The sequence below is a fragment of the Aulostomus chinensis genome, chromosome 3 (assembly GCF_037954235.1).
Source record: "Aulostomus chinensis isolate RoL2024-O1b breed Wild chromosome 3, RoL_Achi_v1.0, whole genome shotgun sequence".
Classification (NCBI taxonomy): Eukaryota; Metazoa; Chordata; class Actinopteri; order Syngnathiformes; family Aulostomidae; genus Aulostomus; species Aulostomus chinensis.
This window is the reverse complement of record NC_141322.1, coordinates 10,818,681-10,838,283: the sequence shown is the minus strand read 5'-3', so window position 1 is coordinate 10,838,283 and position 19,603 is coordinate 10,818,681. Positions and strand designations below refer to the sequence as shown.

At 42.6% G+C, this 19,603-nt stretch overlaps 3 protein-coding genes across 5 annotated transcripts; all 3 read left to right on the top strand.

Moving 5' to 3' along the window:
* The first annotated feature begins 146 nt into the window (after positions 1 to 146).
* On the top strand, positions 147 to 5,600 carry uqcrc1 (ubiquinol-cytochrome c reductase core protein 1). The gene is made up of 13 exons (XM_086200630.1): positions 147 to 293; positions 1,510 to 1,650; positions 1,757 to 1,843; positions 1,973 to 2,102; positions 2,212 to 2,410; positions 2,598 to 2,677; positions 3,174 to 3,289; positions 3,495 to 3,638; positions 4,165 to 4,325; positions 4,524 to 4,609; positions 4,702 to 4,790; positions 4,877 to 4,952; positions 5,197 to 5,600. Exons 1-13 carry the CDS (start codon positions 231 to 233, stop codon positions 5,259 to 5,261), a joined length of 1,437 nt encoding a protein of 478 aa, XP_086056756.1. The 5' UTR covers positions 147 to 230; the 3' UTR covers positions 5,262 to 5,600.
* Positions 5,601 to 10,048: 4,448 nt separating this feature from the next.
* On the top strand, positions 10,049 to 13,157 carry LOC147267648 (uncharacterized). Its single transcript, XM_086200629.1, has 2 exons — positions 10,049 to 10,260; positions 11,110 to 13,157. Exon 2 carries the CDS (start codon positions 11,120 to 11,122, stop codon positions 11,495 to 11,497), a length of 378 nt encoding a protein of 125 aa, XP_086056755.1. The 5' UTR covers positions 10,049 to 10,260; positions 11,110 to 11,119; the 3' UTR covers positions 11,498 to 13,157.
* Positions 13,158 to 14,791: 1,634 nt separating this feature from the next.
* Positions 14,792 to 19,189, top strand: LOC147267647 (lipid transferase CIDEC-like). 3 transcript variants are annotated; one of them, XM_086200628.1, is made up of 7 exons: positions 14,792 to 14,935; positions 16,060 to 16,268; positions 16,440 to 16,515; positions 16,599 to 16,752; positions 16,884 to 17,033; positions 18,013 to 18,203; positions 18,774 to 19,189. In XM_086200628.1, the coding sequence occupies exons 3-7, from the start codon at positions 16,463 to 16,465 to the stop codon at positions 18,979 to 18,981; spliced, it is 756 nt and encodes a 251-aa protein (XP_086056754.1). In that variant the 5' UTR covers positions 14,792 to 14,935; positions 16,060 to 16,268; positions 16,440 to 16,462; the 3' UTR covers positions 18,982 to 19,189. The 3 variants fall into 3 exon arrangements, with proteins under 3 accessions (XP_086056754.1, XP_086056752.1, XP_086056753.1); XM_086200626.1 differs by having other exon boundaries at positions 16,060 to 16,273; XM_086200627.1 differs by having other exon boundaries at positions 16,060 to 16,273; positions 16,366 to 16,515.
* Positions 19,190 to 19,603: the final 414 nt, after the last annotated feature.

The following is a 19,603-nucleotide window of genomic DNA, read 5'->3' as shown; positions in this document are numbered from 1 at the left end:
GAATTAATATTTAGTTAAATGATCAATTTCATAGTTAGGTGTCATTACGCAAAGTCATTTTCCTCTTTTCACGAAATTCGCTCTCTACCGCACCACTAGAAAGACAAACTGAACACGGGGGGCGATATGGAGCCTGCAGGGCAGTTAATACACATTTTATAATGAGCCCGACGAAGATGCGGTAGTGGCGAGCAGACGAAATTCGGTAGTCCTGTAACCTGGTCTAAGAAATGGCGGCGTCTGTGTACCGAGTTGGGAGCACTGTGGGTAGAGTCTTCGCCCATACGCGCAATGTAAGTGAAGCATTGCCATTTCCTGGAACAGCTACACAGTGTCAAGGGACCTCTGTTCCCTGTTGTGCTTGAATAAAACCTACTGTTATCGAGGAAGAGACGCTTGCTAACTGGCTGGATGAGCTGTCAGCAGTAAAGATAGTGAGCTAGCCGGTTAGCAGCTTCTAGCTAGCAAGGTCAACGGGCAAGTGAGGCGATAGCGCTTTTCACAGCTTCTCTCTGTGCTTCATGTACTTTATGTGTGTGAATCGATTATCGTTTCGTCGTCTCTATTTGTTCTCGAGGTCAGAAGCTACATCTTTAACCGGTTGTCCTCATCTGCCCCCCCAAGGCTGCGAAGCTACCTAGCTAATGGCGTTAGCATAGTGACATTCGTTTGTCCGTATACTGTGATTTTGCCTATCGTCCAAATGTTTTGTTGAATAAGCACTTTTTTCATCTCGAATCATAGCGTCAAATCATCAGAGATAACGGGACTGTTGTTGTAGCTGTACTTTATTTCCTCTTGAATCCTGTCGTAAATTGAACTTTTCTCTTCGTTTGGTCAAATAAATCAATGCTGATTTTGGAAACAGGACCTGAACGTGATAAGAGTTAAGGTGACACGTCTTTACCTTAATGTTAAGTGAAGGACTGGTAGACACTTGTACATATTTTTACATGAGTGAATAGATCTGATGGGGACAGTGACATATTCCCCTGAATTGTCTTTTTTTAGTACTTTCATTGGTAGATTCAAAGGTATCAGCAGTATTGGCTTCCATGGTAGTCCTTGCCAAACAGTTCTACTTATGCATGGTAATTAATTGCTTATAGAAGGCCTAAAGGGTATAAAAAAATCCCCTGGTCTGTTTTGTCACTAACAAATAGTGTAGCCCTCAGACAGCTTACACCTCTGATCCAGATAGTGTAGTAGTAGTTTAAAATGTGTCACAATTACATAAAGGTGCTGAAATTCATCTGTTACATCATAATAGACAACCTGGTGATTTGTGTGTGTAAATGCTTACGGTTGAAAAAGTGCAGTTTACAATGACCCCACTCTTGTTACTGTTCTTAAATTGATATTTTAACCTTTATTCACTGTACTATTTCAAAACATGAATATGGTTTCCCCATAAGTTTAATATGAACTGTTAGACATTTTTATCAATATTCAATATTCTCTAACAATGGAGTTTACTCATTGCTCCTTGTTCTCTCTTTACCCATTAAGCCCATCCTGCTGTCTCTGAGGTCTGGACAGGCCTCATTCAGCTATGCCCAATGCCTGGCAGGAGCCCCTGAAACCCGCCTTTCAACTTTAGACAATGGCTTGCGGGTAGCATCTGAGGAGACAGGACATGCCACATGCACTGTAAGAATTCAGTATCATAACCACATCTGTGCAGGAGTTTGTAAAAGCACTATTTAAACCCAGTTTGTTGTCAACAGTTTCAATCTGTATCGCTATATTTCACCAGGTTGGGCTATGGATCAGTGCTGGCAGTCGCTATGAGAGTGAGAAGACCAATGGAGCTGGTTTTTTCTTGGAGCATATGGCTTTCAAGGTAGACATCACTTGCCATCCTGAGTCTTGGTCTCTTTTTCTACTTCTTACATGACACAATTATTCTGAAATGTGTGGAGATCAAAGTAGATTTAAAAAAAAAACATTTACCATTATTCTTGCACCCCAGGGAACCAAGAAGCGCCCCCAGACGGCCCTGGAACAGGAGGTGGAGTCTATGGGTGCTCACTTGAATGCCTACACCTCCCGGGAACACACTGCATACTACATGAAGACCTTGGCGAAAGACTTGCCTAAAGGTAAGATAAGCTGTGACTGTATTTGGACACAGTGAAATAATATTGTTCCTCAGATTTCAGATGACCAAAGCAGAGCTGTTGAACAACCTCTGCCCCTCTGTGTCTTCAGCTGTGGAGCTGCTGTCAGAGGTAGTGCAGAGTTGCTCACTGAGTGAGGCCGACATAGAGCAGCAGAGGGGTGTTATTCTACGTGAGCTAGAGGAGGTCGAGGGCAACCTGCAGGAGGTTTGCTTGGACCTGCTGCATGCCACAGCCTACCAGGGAACTCCACTGGGACATAGTGTGCTGGGACCCTCCAACAACGCCAGGTACGAGAACTGCCCACTCTCACACACATTTGACTTGGGTCACAATCACTAAACTTGTCTCAACTACTATGATTAAATGTTTGCCTGTAATTTTGGCAAGACACAATAATTTCATGTATCTTACTCTATCTATGTGTGGGTGTGTATGTGTAGATATGATTGTATTAATGGAAAACACTTATGCTAGAAATCTGATGCGCCAGGACCTAGTGGATTACATCAGTTCTCATTACAAGGCCCCTCGCATGGTGCTAGCTGCTGCAGGAGGTAGGTCCTCTATTCTTTAGTACACTTAAACTAATAAAGTGTTATGAGGGTGTTGAGTGCTCATCGCAAATATGTTTCTCCCCTTCTGCATCACTACTTTGTGACTCCAGAATGCAGAAAAAGCCAGCCATGTATATTTAGTCTGCAACTAATGGATACCTGATGGCAAACAGCAACAATGTAAAGCTTAGGTAAAAGTGTTTGGGCATTAATGAGCTTATAACCTGATAAAACAATGTGGATTGTACCAGAAAATGTGCTTGTGTGTTGGTTAATGGATCAACACTTGTTGTTGCTGTAGGTGTTGTTAGCGAACGTGGCCATTAGCTCCTGGTTAAACATACATGGTTCACTCTGTCTGCATTCTCAGGAGTGTGACACAAAGTGACACACGACTTAAAAAACCTCTCTGTCAGCTCATTTGAAATCCGAAAAATTTTTGGGTGGTGTATCACTTTAATGTAAAGAATTAACATTTATCTTGCAATCTGTTCAGGTGTGAACCATGAGGAGTTGGTTGGTTTGGCCAAATCCCACTTCAGCAGCGTGTCTTTTGAGTACGAGGGAGATGCCATTCCCGTGTTGTCACCCTGTCGATTCACTGGCAGTGAGGTAAGATTGCTCTCCTGGATTGCTTATTTTCACTGTTCATTACTGTTTTACCACTCGTAGCATAGAGTTGTGAAGGAAGACAGAAGCTGTAAGTATATGGAACAGACTAGACATAGATTGTGAGATGGTGGCCCAGATATTTGTATTATTTTCACTGTCATAGTTAGTACTCTGGCATGTCTGATCCTGTCATGCTTCTCCTCAGGTCCGTTTGCGTGATGATTGGTTGCCTTTGGCACACATCGCCATTGCTGTGGAGGGGCCCAGTGCTTCCAGCCCAGACATCGTGCCCCTCATGGTGGCCAACTCGATACTCGGCAGCTATGACCTCACTTATGGTGGTGGTGAGGTAAGAAACTTAAGTGATATTTTTCAGCATCCGTAGCACAGAAACTATTAGAGTAATGCCTCTAAAACGGTATCTGACACATTAGTCCAGCATTTTCCCCTCTAAGCTTTGCCTGCTTAACACTGACAGTGTTTTAATTGGCTATGATGGAGCGGTACATCACTGTCCTCTCTGAAGAGCGGGGTCAGGGGTTTCACACTTGATTCTGGACCTGTCGGGAGCAACAACACGTGAGATGCAGCATGCGTTCCTGGGTAGAGGAGTTATAGTTTTAGTGCTTCAATCGAAAATGTTTTCAAATTCTTGCATCCCACTAGTGGGGTGAAATGGTAAAGCTGAGGGGCTGGACAATTAAATTACACAGCGTACCTTTTATACTTTGTTTAAAATGTTTGAAAAGTAACTACCGACAATTCTGGTAATTGAAAAGCTTAAAATGGAGAATGTGACAATGACCAGAATGATGATTTGTGCAGATTAATAGTCTGTAGTTGGACTTGTTAATCATGCAGATTCTTCCTTCCAGCATCTGAGCAGCCGCCTGGCTCAACTGGCTGTGAAGGACAAGTGCTGCCACAGCTTCCAGACCTTCCTCTCCTCCTATAGTGACTCCAGCCTGATGGGCATTTACTTTGTGTCTGAGAAGAACTTCATTGAAGACATGATGCACTGGTCCCAGAATGCCTGGTCAGTTGTTTCTCCAGCGTCAGTCACACGCACGCACGCACGCACACACATACATACATACATACATACATACATACATACATACATACATACATACATACATACACACACACACACACACACAGAACACCATAACATTATTTCCTTTCAAATCCTAGAACCATGTTTATTTCCTTTCCTGTATTCTGTGTATTTTAGGATGAATCTGTGCACCACAGTGACTGAGAGTGATGTCTCCAGGGGCAAGAACGCTCTAAAGGCCAGTCTGATTGGACAGCTCAATGGTACCTAATTTGTCAGACTGTCATGCATTCACACTAACCCACACACATACAAGCTCCCATGAATCACAAACCCACACAACTGTTTATCTTAGGAACAACACCCATTTGTGACGACGTCGGCAGACACATTCTGAACTACGGGCGGCGTATTCCTCTGGCTGAGTGGGACGCTCGGATTGATGTGAGTTGACACTCGGAAGTTGAAAATTGTCAAACCATTTAGTGTATGTGCAGGATATGAGTTCTGACTTCCCTCTTTCCTTTCAGGCCGTCACTCCCAGGATGGTGCGTGACGTCTGCTCCAAATATATCTATGATAAGTGTCCTGCTGTGGCTGCTGTTGGTGAGTTCTGCTGTCTCTTATGACTTTGTGGAGGAACCATCTACTGGGGGCTGTGTCCAGTTGTTCTGGGTTCAGCCCCCAGTGACATAGTTGGAGATACCTGAAAGATGTTTTGCCTCCCATTCTATGTTCAGATGGGAGGCCAAACATCTTCCAATTATCTACAATGTAGTCCTCCTTTGATAAACAGGATCTAGATGAGTCGCAGGCTTTTACCCTAATGACTCTCTCCTGTCTCCTCCAGGTCCTATTGAGCAGTTACCTGACTACAATAGAATGCGCAGCGCCATGTACTGGCTGAGGTTTTAATCTGTGGTGTTGCTCCATGTGTCCCACAATCACCTCTCATAGTCCTCCTCTCTCTCACCCCACATTTTTTTTTGTTTTGTTGCAAGAGAGAACACCTGAGCATCGTCCATGTAGACTTTACTGAACATCACATGCATTTACAGCCCTGGAAAACGTCTCTTGAAAAATAAATGACATATTGGTTTCAGGGGAGGGAAAGAGGAGAGGGGGTGGATTATCACATCAGGACACAGTACAGTCAGTACGGAGCAAAATTATATTTATAATGTCTGTAAGTTTTATTTTTGTCTGCTATTGTACATAACAGAAGCTCTCATTCCGACAAAATAAATGGTAAAACACTGCGTGTTGGTCCTGTATATATATTTGTGTGGTATGTTGCACTGTTGTTTGACTAGATACATGTTTGCTAAAGCTGTACTATGATTCTTTGATGCATCAGTTTTAGAAAACATTTGGATTTTTTTATGCTCAGTATAATCTGTAGTGTGGGTTTTGTCACTGGGAAAGGTGGCAGGAGTAAATTCCAGCTAAATATCAGTGTAAGAGAGCAACAGCACGAGTTTGCTGGCATCGAACGATCCAGCCATCACTCCCAATTTGTCATATTGATATTGACAATGCAAATACAAAACATTAAATCCCCTATCTGTAACTTCCAAACACTGTCTCCTTGAAATGTACATTATAGTTAGCATTAGCACCTCTCTTTGCTTTTCTATAAAACCCGTGCTGGATAAAGTAGAGCCCAGCTGTTTCTAATGCATGTATTTTGAGAGATATATGAACCTCACAACTGTATTTGTGCTTAGCGCGGGACTGGCAACTGTGTGCGGATATTGGCAGGCAGCTGGTGTTTCCTCCAGAGATTGCCACCACCACCCTCAGACCTGACCTGGTGCTCTGGTCCCCCTCAAGAAGGCTTATGTCACTGAGCTCACCATACCCTGGGAGGACTCCATAGATGAGGCATGCGAGCGAAAACACCCGTGCTATGCTGAACTAGCTGCTGAGGCACGACACTGTGGCTGGAACACACAAGTCTACCCAGCGGGGGTTGGATGCAGAGGGTTTGTGGCAACATCCACCACCAAACTGCTGTGGGACATGGGGATCAGGGGCAAGAGCCTACGTATAGCCTTCAAAACTGCATCTGAAGCTGCAGAGAGAAGCGGCCCCAGTTGGGCTCCTAGCTAACAAGGCAAGGTAGAGCAATTTACTAATTGGGCATGGGATGCAAGCGCAGGTTTGATCAGCCTGTAGCTGGCTGCCTCTGGTGAGGGTGTATAATGAAAGCACCCCATGAGCCAGAGGAACGCTACTGATAATACATCCTAAATTCAGCCTACCTTCCACAATCTGAATCAAATTCCCATATTCAACTTACCACCCATCATTCACCAAGTTTTTCTCATCAATTGTAGGTGAGTGGATCAGGGAAGCGGCCCCAGCAACCAACACACACAACCCAAATTCAATTTACCGCCCATCATCCATCAAGTTTTCTGTATGTGCATGCACAAGGAAGTTAACATCTAATCCTGTGTTATTGAATCCTTCTCTTGCTTTTTATCCCTCAATGCGTAGGCTGCTGCTATTTACCTACTACTATCAGTTTCTATGATACATAAATGTTTTTAATTAGAAGAATGTTTTACTGTCGATATGAATGTGTTGCTGGGCGGCACTGTGGTGCAGTGGTCAGCACTGTTGCCTCACAGCAAGAAGGTTTTGGGTTCAAGTCCCTGCTCGGGCACGGGATCTTTCTGTGTGAGTCTCCATGTTCTCCCTGTTCCTGTGTGGGTTCTCTCTGGTACTCCAGCTTCCTCCCACAGTCCAAAGACATCGAGAGGGGACGAGGCTGATTGATACTCTAAATTGACTGTAGGTGTGACTGTGAGTGTGAATGGTTGGTTGTCTCTATGTGTTGGCCCTGTGATGGACTGGTGACCTGTCCAGAGTGAACCCCTCCTCTCGCCCATTGATGCTGGGATAGGCTCCAGCCCCCTCGACCCTTAATAGGATAAGCGGAAGAAAATGGATGGATGGATTAATGTGTTGCTGTTCGACATCAGTTTTCTCTCTTACCACAGCAGTCATGTTGAGATGCCCTCTGATACATTGAGTTGATTGTTTGGAACCTACGTCAGCAGGCTGTTGGGGTGATAAATCAGGACCTGCCTTGATATATACAGTAAAATGTGAATTGAATCATAGGAGATGACATCATCTCATATCACTGTGTGGTCCTGCTGTATCGGTGACAAAGATGTGGCTGGTGTGTAAATTAATATTTGTTAGAGGCTAGATGACATCTGCGTGACCCGTGGTTGTTTATCTGTGGTGAAACGGGATGACTCCTCTTCCTTTGGAGCCCTGAGGGTCCAACTATCGTTGTTCATGTCATTAGTCAGATGAGGATGGGTCCCATGATGAGCTGGACTGGAGGTGAGTCAGGGAATGAGGTAGGCTTTGTGTAGTTCTCCTCAGTGTACTTGTCCAGGGGGTTTTATCACAACTGACGCGCTTCTCCCTCTGGGGGTTCTTTAAATAGACCTGTATGTCTATAAAGAAGCTTCTAAATAACAATACTCAGCATTTATACTGTGATGCAACACAAGGAAATAGATAGAAACAGCTGATATTAGACTTTCAAAGACAGTGTATAGGTACAAGACAGGATTCAATTTAAGAGGCGAGACAGAGTGAGTGGTGTGAGTGTCCACCAGAGGGCCTCCTGGGGTGCGAAGTTCAATTGACTCTATTTTTCTGTGCTCAGGATTTGCTTTTGTTTTGAGGTGATTATTGTGAGTGAATGTTATGAAATAGACACATCAGTGTTGTTACCCAGGGACAGAGGCTTGGCTTCAATTTGTTGCCACAGGGCTCCGTAGAACCTCCCTCCACACACACGCACACACGCACATACATTGCACACACGCGTCTCGGACTGGTGCCTCATACACACTTTCAGCTGTTTACATCGACTCTGGTAGCCGTGTGCATTTATCCAAGACAACAAGACGAATATAGATTCATTAGTCAGGAGCAATATGAGGGATATTTTAGGATTTTGTGTGTTTTGACATGTTCAGAATTGAAATACTCCAAAAATGGATGGTCAGATTCATGTTAGGCTCAGTAAAAATGATGTTGAGATGTTGCTGATGTTGCCATGTGTTGATACATTGGACACTTAACACCGTGCTAACCAGGAAGTGGTGATAACTCTGTATGTCCTCCAGACTTCATCATAATTGTGCGATCACTCTTGATCACTCCTACAGAATGGAATCTTCATGAGGTAGAGTTATACTCAGATTCCTCCCTTAGATATTTTCTAAACGACTTCAAGTTAGACCCTCACAACTGTAGGTATACTCAACATTAAATTGTTCAAGTTTATTTGATATGTCAAAGGTGGCAGGGGCTTCATGCCGAAGAAGAAGTGAGAGAAACTCATCAGTGAACGTTCAACTTGAAACCTCACCGATGGACTCCTCCTGATTGTACCTATGTGATATTCATGAGTTGAAACATTACTTCCAACTATAGATGTATATTGTTCATTTGCAAAATCCAGCAGTTGGCTCCTTCGTTCAGAATCCAAATATTGTGTTTTTTTCTCTAAGCCCTGTCATACTCTGGCAACAACACAACTCCGCCACACACCTGAACATACAGGTGTGAGGGGTGCTGGCTAAACGGTGAAACGGGATATTCCACGGAGTCCAGTTAAGGTTCCAGTAGTCTCCTTAAAGTATAAGTGATGATACGACTTACGAAATATGCCCTGTATAATTGAATCACCGTCACACCAATGTGGAAGGATTTGGCCTGCGCTTTCATGTAAAACAACTTAAAATGTATTTATTCATTTTGGAGTTTGTGACGTCTTCTGCTCGTTTGTCTGATGAGTTAAGATAAAATGTTCGATTTAAATATTCTGCTAAAGAGAACGTACAAACAACTTACCCTTGTGTGGATTCAAGGTTCCTGTAACGTCACGCTGTTTATCTTGTGGTTTGTGTGTGGACATCAGTGACTCATCCAGCAAGTGAAAATTTTCACGAGTGTGTGATGATATGTCGTGTCCTTTAGGTCATGACCCTGTGGATCTGAGGTGGGACAACATGCCTGGGGAGTTTACTGTGGTCCCTGCAGGTTATCTGATGTGACTTTAACCTTATTATGATGACTAACCCTTCATTCACAACACCTGCACGAAATCAGTAATTCTCACTTATAAAATAAACCAAATCTCCCTCAACATTGAAATTGCTTATAAAAATGAATATTTATGTGTGTGTGTGTGTGTGTGTGTATAAATGAACGTTTGCATTCTTTAAATTTTCAAAAATGACATGATATTCCTGAACATGTTCTCCATCTTAACACTCAAATGTTGCTGCCATGATGAATTACATGGACACATGAGTCATGAACCAGAAGGGCGAACATTATTGTATGACATTTTGAGTCTGAACATATATGGGAGGTAGTTGTTACTATGCATCTGAATGGTGCTGATGGGCTCTATAGACTCTGGTGACTGTCCAATTCATTAGAAGCAAACTATTGTGATTACTGTTGTGTTATTTTTAGACTTAGAAAGACAGCAATGAGTGGGGAGGAAATGAGATTAAAAGAGGGGAGGGTGAAAACGATAAACATAGGAGGAAAGAAGTTGTGTGTTGAGTGTGTATGTGTGTGAGTGTGTGTGTGTGTGTGTGTGTGTGTGTGTGTGTGTGTGTGTGTGTGTGTGTGTGTGTGTGTGTTGTGTTACGGCGAGGAAGACGGACGTGGTTGAATCGTGGAGGAGCAGGCAGTTAACCGTCCGACTGCGTGGCACACAGGTCGCCCCTGCAGAAGCTGAAGAAGACAAGACAGAAGACCCGTTATTGCAGGACATTTAAGAGTCTTCCTGATCATCACCAGAGCTCCGGGAATAGAAGTGCCTTTTAGTCAAATTACAAAATTTTCACGCTGGTGACACAGAGTAAGTACGAATTATGATTATGACACTTTGGGAGGCTCACTTAAGTTTATTACTAAGAAACAACTGCACAATTTGGAATATTACATAAAGTGCAGGGATGAAAGAGACAAAGCTGGATGGCTTATAATTCTCTGCATTTAAAATGTTTGTTTGTTTGTCCTGTAGTAATATCAGAAGCAATATTTGAAATTTCAACTGTCAATAGAAGACTTTACATCATTTATAACAAAAGATATCTCCTTGTATTCTTGATTCTCTATTTTTTTCTTACTAAATATTGTTTTTTTACTGTGATATGGAGCACTGCAATCCAACAATTTCCCGCAAGGGATTAATGAAGGATTTCTGATTTTGATTCTGATTCTGATTTTTGGTCCAAAATTGATAATTAACTTTATTTACTGGTCATTTATATTTTATTTACGAATGAAAATTTCAAACAGGTCAAGGTGCGTAGGAAAGAGTGACTTCATGCTTTGAAAAAAAAAGGAGTGTTGGGGGTTATTATGATACTTTACAGATTTAAGTGACTTTTCAGTTAATGTGGATCACCTTCAGGAGTAAATACTTTGGAAGAGTAAGTATTAAAATAAATTGTGATGCTGAGCAACAGAAGTGTTTGGTATCTTCTTTTATTTCCTTCAACTGAAATTTCAACTAAATTCATATTTCATAAATTCCAAATGTCGTAATGAGTCACCTAAGCAAAATTCCACACGAAAACCGTCGTTATAATCTACATCCTCAGGTTTGTACTTAAGTAGGTTATTTATATAATCAAGGAAGACAGTATCTTCAGATGGGTTCAAATCTCTTCTAAAAGTGTCCGTTCTTGTTGTTTCCCTGCAGAATTCTGACCATGAGACGTGTGCGTGCATGGTTTTGCCTGGCTCTGCTTCTGCCATGGTGTGTCCAGGCTCAGAGGAGCAGTCCTACTCTTGCCAAATTTAATGAAGACACACAGAGGGACACGCTGGCTGTCGACATCCTAAACCACAGTGGAGTGTTGAACTCATTGCTGCGGTCAGAGCATCGCACGGTGCTCCGGCATGTGAGAGCCCCTCGGCCTGCCTCCCAGGTGCCCAAGAGAGCCCAGCAAGGGTCCCGATTTGCCCTGTCCCTTGACGTGCCCACCAGCATTCTTAGTGTCCTCATAGACCTGGCCAAGAACCAGGACATGAGGACCAAGGCGGCAGCCAATGCAGAACTGATGGCACGAATTGGCAGGAGAAAATAAAGGCTCCAGGGTCTCTTTGGAGTAAAGCCCACTTCAACGCTGAGTCAACTTTTGTGCATTGTAGCCCAGGTATCCGATTAGAAACAGCAGTATATTTACTTATTATGACCTTGTTCTACACTCATGTAAAAGATGAATGGAGGGGACACTGGCAACAATGTCAGCTGATGCTGCTGGGTCTATTGTTTCCGTCACCAGTGGATCAGAAATCTGTTTCTTGTGTTTGCACGTGTCTTGAATTCAAAGAAAGGTTGTTCAATTAAATCCATTATGATAATCATATTTCTTCCACAAGTCTAATTCATTCCACTCTGTATTGACATCAGGCACGCTTCAAATAATTACAAGGATCAGAAACCCACAAAGAACAAATGAATGTATCTGAGCCAAATGAGCCTGTGTTCACTGCAGCCTGCCCCGGTGTGATGGTGATAACAGGACAAAGACCCAGGCAGGATATTGACCTCGGAAAGACGAACAGAGCTTTTCTATAAACCTTTGTTCACCAATACTTGATAAATTTGGCAAATAAGTCTCAGCTATTTTAGGGCTGATGATTTATCTCCTCTCTTGCTGACTGGGATCTGCAGCATGATTCATCTGTGTTCCTGCATGGAACATGAAATGAGATGCAACAGAGTGAAAAAAAAACGCTCATCTGATCTACAGCCGAGTTTGTTCTGTCTTATAATGGTCTTGACCTTGACACTATCACTTAAAGCTACGGAGCAGCTTAAGTGACAGAGACAACTCTGCAAATATAGAAATGGCGTGTGTGAAAAGTGTGACGTCACAACATAAGATCACTTAATGTTGCTACTCATTGCAGCTATTACTGCAATGACCACCACATTTCAGTGTCCCCAATATCATAAACACCACTTACAAGAGGTAGCATTTCCTATGTTATAACTTTCCCACTGTGAACAGGGTTTGAACCTGCACGGGGAAACCCCATTGATTTCAAATCCACTGTTTAACCATTCAGCCATCACAGCTTCTTAATTTAGATATATCACTTCTACAAGACTTCAGATTAGTGTCTTGGCTGAGATTCTTGTAATAATTTGAGTTCAGTCCATCCAACATTCCAAACTGATGTGCTCCTTTGTCAGTTGCAGTTGGCCGTACAGTTCAGGGATTGCACCCATAATTACATCCAACCGAGTGCTGTGAAGACTTGTTGCCACTTCTCAAGGATAGGAGGTCACGAACAAAAGAACAAAGGATGTGTTCAAATGTTGAACTGCTCTTGCTTTCCAGGGATCCTTTATTTACATTGTTTATGTATAATTTTATACACAGTGATTGGCACTGTTTCCTCACAGCAAGAAGCTCCCAGCCATCTGTGGTCTTTCTGCGTGGAATCTGCATAGGTTTCCTCCACCATTAAAGACATCTTTATCCGTCCATCCATCCATTTTCTACTGCTTATCCTGATAAGGGTCATGGGAGGGTGGAGTCTATCCCAGCAGCTGGGAGGATGTGAGGTGGGGTTCACCTTGGACAAGTTGCCAGTCCATCACAGGGCCAACACATAGAGACAACCGACCATTCACACTCACAGTCACACCTACAGTCAATTTAGAGTATCAATCAGCCTCGTCCTCTCTTGATGTCTTTGGACTGTGGGAGGAAGCTGGAGTACCAGAGAGAACCCACACAGGAACAGGGAGAACATGCAGACTCACACAGAAAGATCCTGTGCTTGAGCCAGGACTCAAACTCAGAACCTTCTTGCTGTGAGGCGACAGTGCTGACCACTGCACCACTGTACCGCCCTTTCATGACATGTATGTTAGGTTAATGTTCTTGTTGCTGCTCCTGAGGAAGACATGGGTAGGAAGATCTGGAGTTGATCCCAGAGTGCTGCACACAACCACTCGTTGCTCCCTTTAGGACGAGTTGAAATGTAGAGGACACATTTTGTTGTATCTATGCTCTTTTGCAATAAAAGCTTCTTCTTCTTTATTGTTTACACTGGAGAGAATTGACCAAAATTTAATTGTGCCTCCATCAAAGGACACTAAAGATCATTCCATATGATCCTGGCATAACTTTACATAAAACTACTGTTACACTAGATAAAGAAAATCATTCCAATGGGACCATTTATTTTTGGATTAAAACATGTATGTAGTGGAAATTTCTGTTTTCCATTTTTCGGAAGGTCGTCATTGGCAGCTAATCCCGTTAGTGTATTCCAAGACAAAGCAGATTTTAGGCATTTTGCAGTTTTTAGCAGCATATTATTGCAGGAAGGAAGGGGGCGGCACGGTGGTGCAGTGGTTAGCACTGTCACCTCACAGCAAGAAGGTTCCGGGATCACGGATGGATGGATGAATGATTGCAGGAAGTATGTGCAGTACCAGAGACCTGGCCTGACTTCATGGAACAGGGCAATAATTAATATTTATTCAACTATAACAATTTTCAACAAAACATGTGTTTGCCCTGCTATAACATGTCAAAGTGCTGCCCATCAACAAAGACAGACCACCGAGCAATTCAAAGTCAACTGAGACGTTCCCCATTTAGCAGCTCAGTTAGCTTATATGTCTTCAATCCTGATTTTTGGTTGGTAAAATTTGTCCCCTTTCCTGTTTTGAAAAAGACAAACAGGGATTTGATACTTTTGCAGGAAGGTGAAAATATTCAGTTTTCAAAATTGTAATAATCTCCCACAACGTAATAAACAGCTAATTTAATTTTAAACTGCAGCTTATAAATGTTAACTGTCGTACACAGCCAATATACAGAAATGTAGTATTACATTTGCTGTAGGTAAATGTTGTGTTATTATTCCATTTGTTGGATTATTATATTAAAAGCTGCAGTGTTGTTTTATGTTTGTTGTTTGGGAGGTTCTTTCTGTAGTTATTATTTTATGGATGTAACCAACACTACCAGTGAATTCATTATAGAAATAGTCATGTACCCAGTACATGCTGTATTTGTGGTAACTTCTTGTAAAATAAATAAAGGTGAAGTTCAACAACTCATCATTTTTTCAGGACCTGTGAGCCTCCTCACGGACCACCGGTGGTCCCCAGACCCAGCGGGGACCACTTATCCAAGGGACAGAGGAAAACGCCATTGGTTTTTCACCGGTAATTCACTTGAGTAATACGACACTTGGAAAAAAAAATATTAATGTTGACTTCAAATGTGTGTGACCTCAGGGACCTCATAAATGGAAATTTACTGGAAGTTGACAAGTTGCAAAAAAACGAGCCTCCTCGAGCTTCTCCTTGCTCAGCCATAGTTAATCATTCACGGACAGTTGGCCACTGTCGTGGTTAACTCAATAATTGGGCGAAAAACACCAATCTCACGCATTCGTGTGTTGCTGGAGACCGGAAGTCGCCTGCTGTAATCAGCTGCAGGTGTCGTTAATTAACTCCGAGTCCGGAATGAACAGCAGCACTGCACCGAAAAGTAAGTCTGCATGTGTCACTGTTTCCCACTGTCTTCTATCGTTTTTTATTTTTAATTTTTTTTTATAAAAGTAAAAGCGGTACAGTTTCATAATTGCATACCCGATGTCTCTAACAAACCAGTTATCTTTATCCCTGCAAGGTGTTTTGTTTTCCAAGGCTCCTTCCTCCCGTGTTGTTTGGGGGGGGCACTATTATTCTTACGCAGGCGTCAATTCAAAACTGCAAGAAAAAAATCTCAGTTGTTAATCACCTCATCTCTTCTCTGGATATTAACATCACACCAAGTAACCATATCGTCTCATTTTGACTTTTCTTTTAAACGTACAGTTTGAATTTGTCTGTTGAACAAATGCTTTGGTCAAGAAAGAAGTCACATTTTACCCTGGTTAGTCTTCGCACTGAAGCAGAGACTGTGGATACTGGGAGAAGATTTTATGTAATTGCCCGCCTTGTTGTCCCGCAATGTGCTTAATGTCAGAACTGAATAAGTGTGTTTACGAGAGAGGACACGTCTTTACTCTGATTAAATCTCTCCTACACTCCCATTAGTTCAAGTTAATGCTGTGCTGTTCAGTTGTGCATGAACATTCACAGACAGCGTGAAATCTTGGCCATCGGCAACGACACGTGAATTACGTAATAAAAGAGCAGAAGGGAACTGTGAGGCTGGGCGGCGGTGGAAAGACCTCTAATTTTAGTGCAGGTGTAAATGAGGTCTGATCGTATCCAGGGATCAATTTAAGCTAGAAAAAAAGAGATGTTGGGAATCTATTCAGTTTTCTTCTTCAAAGGTTTAATGTGTCACAGAGATGGACCTCAAACATTTGGGGTTTTATTTACTTTCTGCTGGTTATCACCGCCTTCTATTTCTGTCGCGTTTTTGTGAGTGAATTGTGTAACACCAGATGATAAAATTAGGTCTTGATACACCTGGTCTGCACAACCCTTGAAAGTATAAAACAAATCAACGGAGGCAGGCATCTGAAGACCTGCACAAATTAAACCAGAGCTATGGAATGGGCTAACACTGGTAGAACTGACCCTTCAGTTACTCTGACCACGCTGTGGTGTGGTTTCAGGGCTTTTGTTTTCTTTTCTTTTCTTTTTTTTTTTTTTTGACAGGAGGCTCAAGGATGTGTTCATACACAATTACACAATAAAAGTGATGACACACAACTAGCTCAACAGTTAGCAGCACAAAGTTCAGTGACCAAGTGGTGTAAGAATCAGCACGGCAGGGTGAAACGGAGAAGTACGAAATCAGAGGTCCGGGAGCAAAGCAACCACAACAGGGATTATCCCCGCAGCTGCTGGAGGTGTTGGCTTTCCTTGTAAGGTATTTGTTTTTCCGTCTTGCTGGATATTGTATTGAAATGTGTCTGTTGAAGAAAACTAATAAGTGAAACACTTCATTGAAATGTATTGCAGACGGCTTGCTGTACTGTTGTGGTGGAATAACTTCTCATGATGCTGTACAGCTAAATTCCATCTTCTGATGGCAGGACTGGGAGCTTTCTAGAAGGTGATGGATTATGCAATGAAGTCTCTCAGCCTCTTGTCTCCGTCTTCGCTCTCCAAGTAAGAGGACCAGCTCATGGGGTGGTTGAGATGCTCTAGACAAATCAAGTCGATCTGCTTCCTCATTTTTGGATGTTTCTCAGGTGTGTGACCACCAGCGTATCTGCCAGTGCTTCCATGACCCAGCAGCTGTTGTTGCGTCGAGCCCCTCGCCCAAAGCCTTTCCGAGTCACAAATGCTGAGCGCAGTATGAAGAAGGGGATAATGGCAGATGCACTGGAAGACCTGATTGACAGGGTGAGAAAGAAGGGTTGAGCAAAGAATGTAAAGGAATGAGGTGGCATAGTCATTCTAGTGTGTGCATAGGATGCCATCGGACTGACCTGTGGGTTGCTGGGTATTTCCATTTTGTGTGTTGGTGGTCTCAGGTGGGCGACTCGCTGAGTGTTCTGTGTGTCAGTGATCTGGTGCTGGATGAAGACGGCACCAGCGTGGACACAGAGGAGTTCTTCCAGACACTGCCTGAGAATACTGTCTTCATGGTCCTGGAGGAGGGACAGAAGTGGACTCCACATCTGGTAAGATACAAAAAGGACCACAAGGTGGCACTGTTGCTCAGCTACTGCAGTTTTGCAATGTTCAGTGTGATGCTGAACATATTGAGACTCCTTGTTGTACAACCTTTCGTTGTCAGTCTGTGCTTGGAAGTCACATTAACAGTGCAAAGGCCTGAATCAAAGAATATCTGGTTCACAGTATTTTGAATGTCAGACTGAATGGGGGAGAAATTTCACATCTTGTGCAAAGCGTGGGGAAGACCAGAGATTAGGTTCGGCCTTCATCATTTTTAGAGAAATGAAATAACGAGTTGAATATTAATCAGACCCAGAGGTCTCATTAAATTTGAATGCTGCTCTCTGAAAAGCAGAAGAAATTGATGAAATTTCCATAGATATTGATGCATACCACAATTTGCATCATGCCTCCAAAATGTTAGTTCTGATGCTGACCTCACACTTACCTTGCCTCTTGCCCAAAGTTGACCTTAGTGAAGGAATGCACTCTCATTGCTGGCTACTTCCTGTACGAGATATTCGCTCATTCTTCTGACACTTAAATTTCACCCAGGTGGGAAACTGAAAGGAGATTTCAGAACTCTTCTGTTTCTTGGCCTCAGCAGTGGCATCTCAGACAAAATGAAATGTCTTCAGCTAAAGGCTGAGTTATGTCATAACCTGTACGTTGGCTGGGCACCATTGCACCGCCTCCTTCCTTTATAGTACTTAGAGTGATTATTAATCACATTTTGATCCTCATGTTGCAAACAGATGTTTTCTGTCACGTTATAAAATGTATGGCTAGGTCTGTACAGAATCATACACCCAGCATGACAGTGAATATAAATGACAGTATTTTTTAAAATAATGTAACCATTATATTGTTGCACTCATCTCATTCTTTTTTTTTTCACAAGTATATTTGTGTAGAAAATGTTGTTTGTATAGTTTTTATGCATAGGGAGCTGCAGTCATTTGACCAGAATAGATGCTTCTCCAGGATACCCCCTCTGGAGATTTGTTCAGTGAATACAGGACACAGCCCCGCATAGATGTGGCCAAGCTGACTCTGGACCTCTACAAGAACAACCCCAAGGATTTCATTGGCTCCCTGAATGTGAAGGCAACCCTGTATGGTGTTTATACTCTGTCCTATGACCTGCGCTGTTACGCTGCCAAAAACCTTTTTAAGTGAGTAAAAGAACCTGTTTGGGGTATTTGAGATTTCTATAGCCTTCTCTACCATGCCAAGGCATTATTGTTAGCATTACTATTTTACGATTGATTGTGATTTTTATCTGTTACAAAATCAGTAGAGCATTTCCAGTATTCTTTGTGCTAGTAAAATATAAAATCCACTTTCCCATGCTAGCCGGTGTGGGTGTCAGAGTTGAAATAGGCTAGATTTGAACGAGATTAATTTTGGGAGGAGTTATGTCATCACTCCTGGGATCTGCAGCTTTTGGTATGGAGCGTGTGTCAAAGGATTATATTTTATAGATGAATCTCCTGTGTTGCTTTTGTGTTCCTGCAACACTGCAGATCAAGAGGTTTGCTGTTTTCTTTGTCAGATGGTATGTAGTGTGGCTTGTTTGAGAAATGACCACACAAGGATTTCAGTCGATTCCTTGACAATTGGTGTTAAGTTTGTTTAGTTTACACTGACAATAACTCAAATGTCCTTTTTCGATCTTCACCCTCATACACATGTAAATCCCTTTTCTGATTGGAAATTATACTATCTATGACCTGCTCCTCCAGGGAGGCTTTGCGGTGGACTATCTTCTCCATGCAGGCCACCGGCCACATCCTGCTGGGCTCCTCCTGCTACATCGAGCAGCTGCTAGATGATGACGAGAGGGCGGAAAAGGGCCTGACAGGGCATGCTTCTGGGGAAACCCTCCCACAGATGATGGACTCATCTGAGGGTGATGGAGGGAAAGCAACATGGATATCATGGATGAAATAATGGAGCTCTGCCTGCTCATGTCTCTTTGCTGCGCTTTTTTTTTTTTAGAACATTTCACACTGCGAATGTCTTTGTCATTTTCTCTTACATTTTGTCATCCCACATATATAGCCACAAGTTATCCCACCAAGTGCTTTTTCCTTTTCCCTCTATAAATTTGTAACTTATTCCAATGATCTGAATGAATAAAGATTTTTGTTTTTCCTTTTCTGAATGTTAGTATTTTAACAAGTGCCACAGTTTTGCTGTTTCCCATTAGACTAGAGTGGTGCCTGGTCATACCTGGTGATGTTGGCAACAGGTCCAGCTGTCTCTCCCAGGAGTCTCTTAATTGTCCCTTTAGCCTGCCTCTGTCCTGTCAACTGCACCCTGCTCCTGCTTCAGAAAAACAGGAGGGAGGAGCAAGCAGATGCTCATGGACAGAAGGAGGCCATTATACTGAGAGAAGATGGCTTGTGCTGCTTAAGCCCTCTTGGCAGCAAAACACCGAGAACAAATGCAAGCTAAATTGGCTGAGGCTGTTCTGAAGAGAAAATGTCTTAAGATGCAGTTTCAGCAGGTGAAGACATGAATATCCACACATATTGACTCTGATTTTTACTTTTAGGATACTTTCATGCTA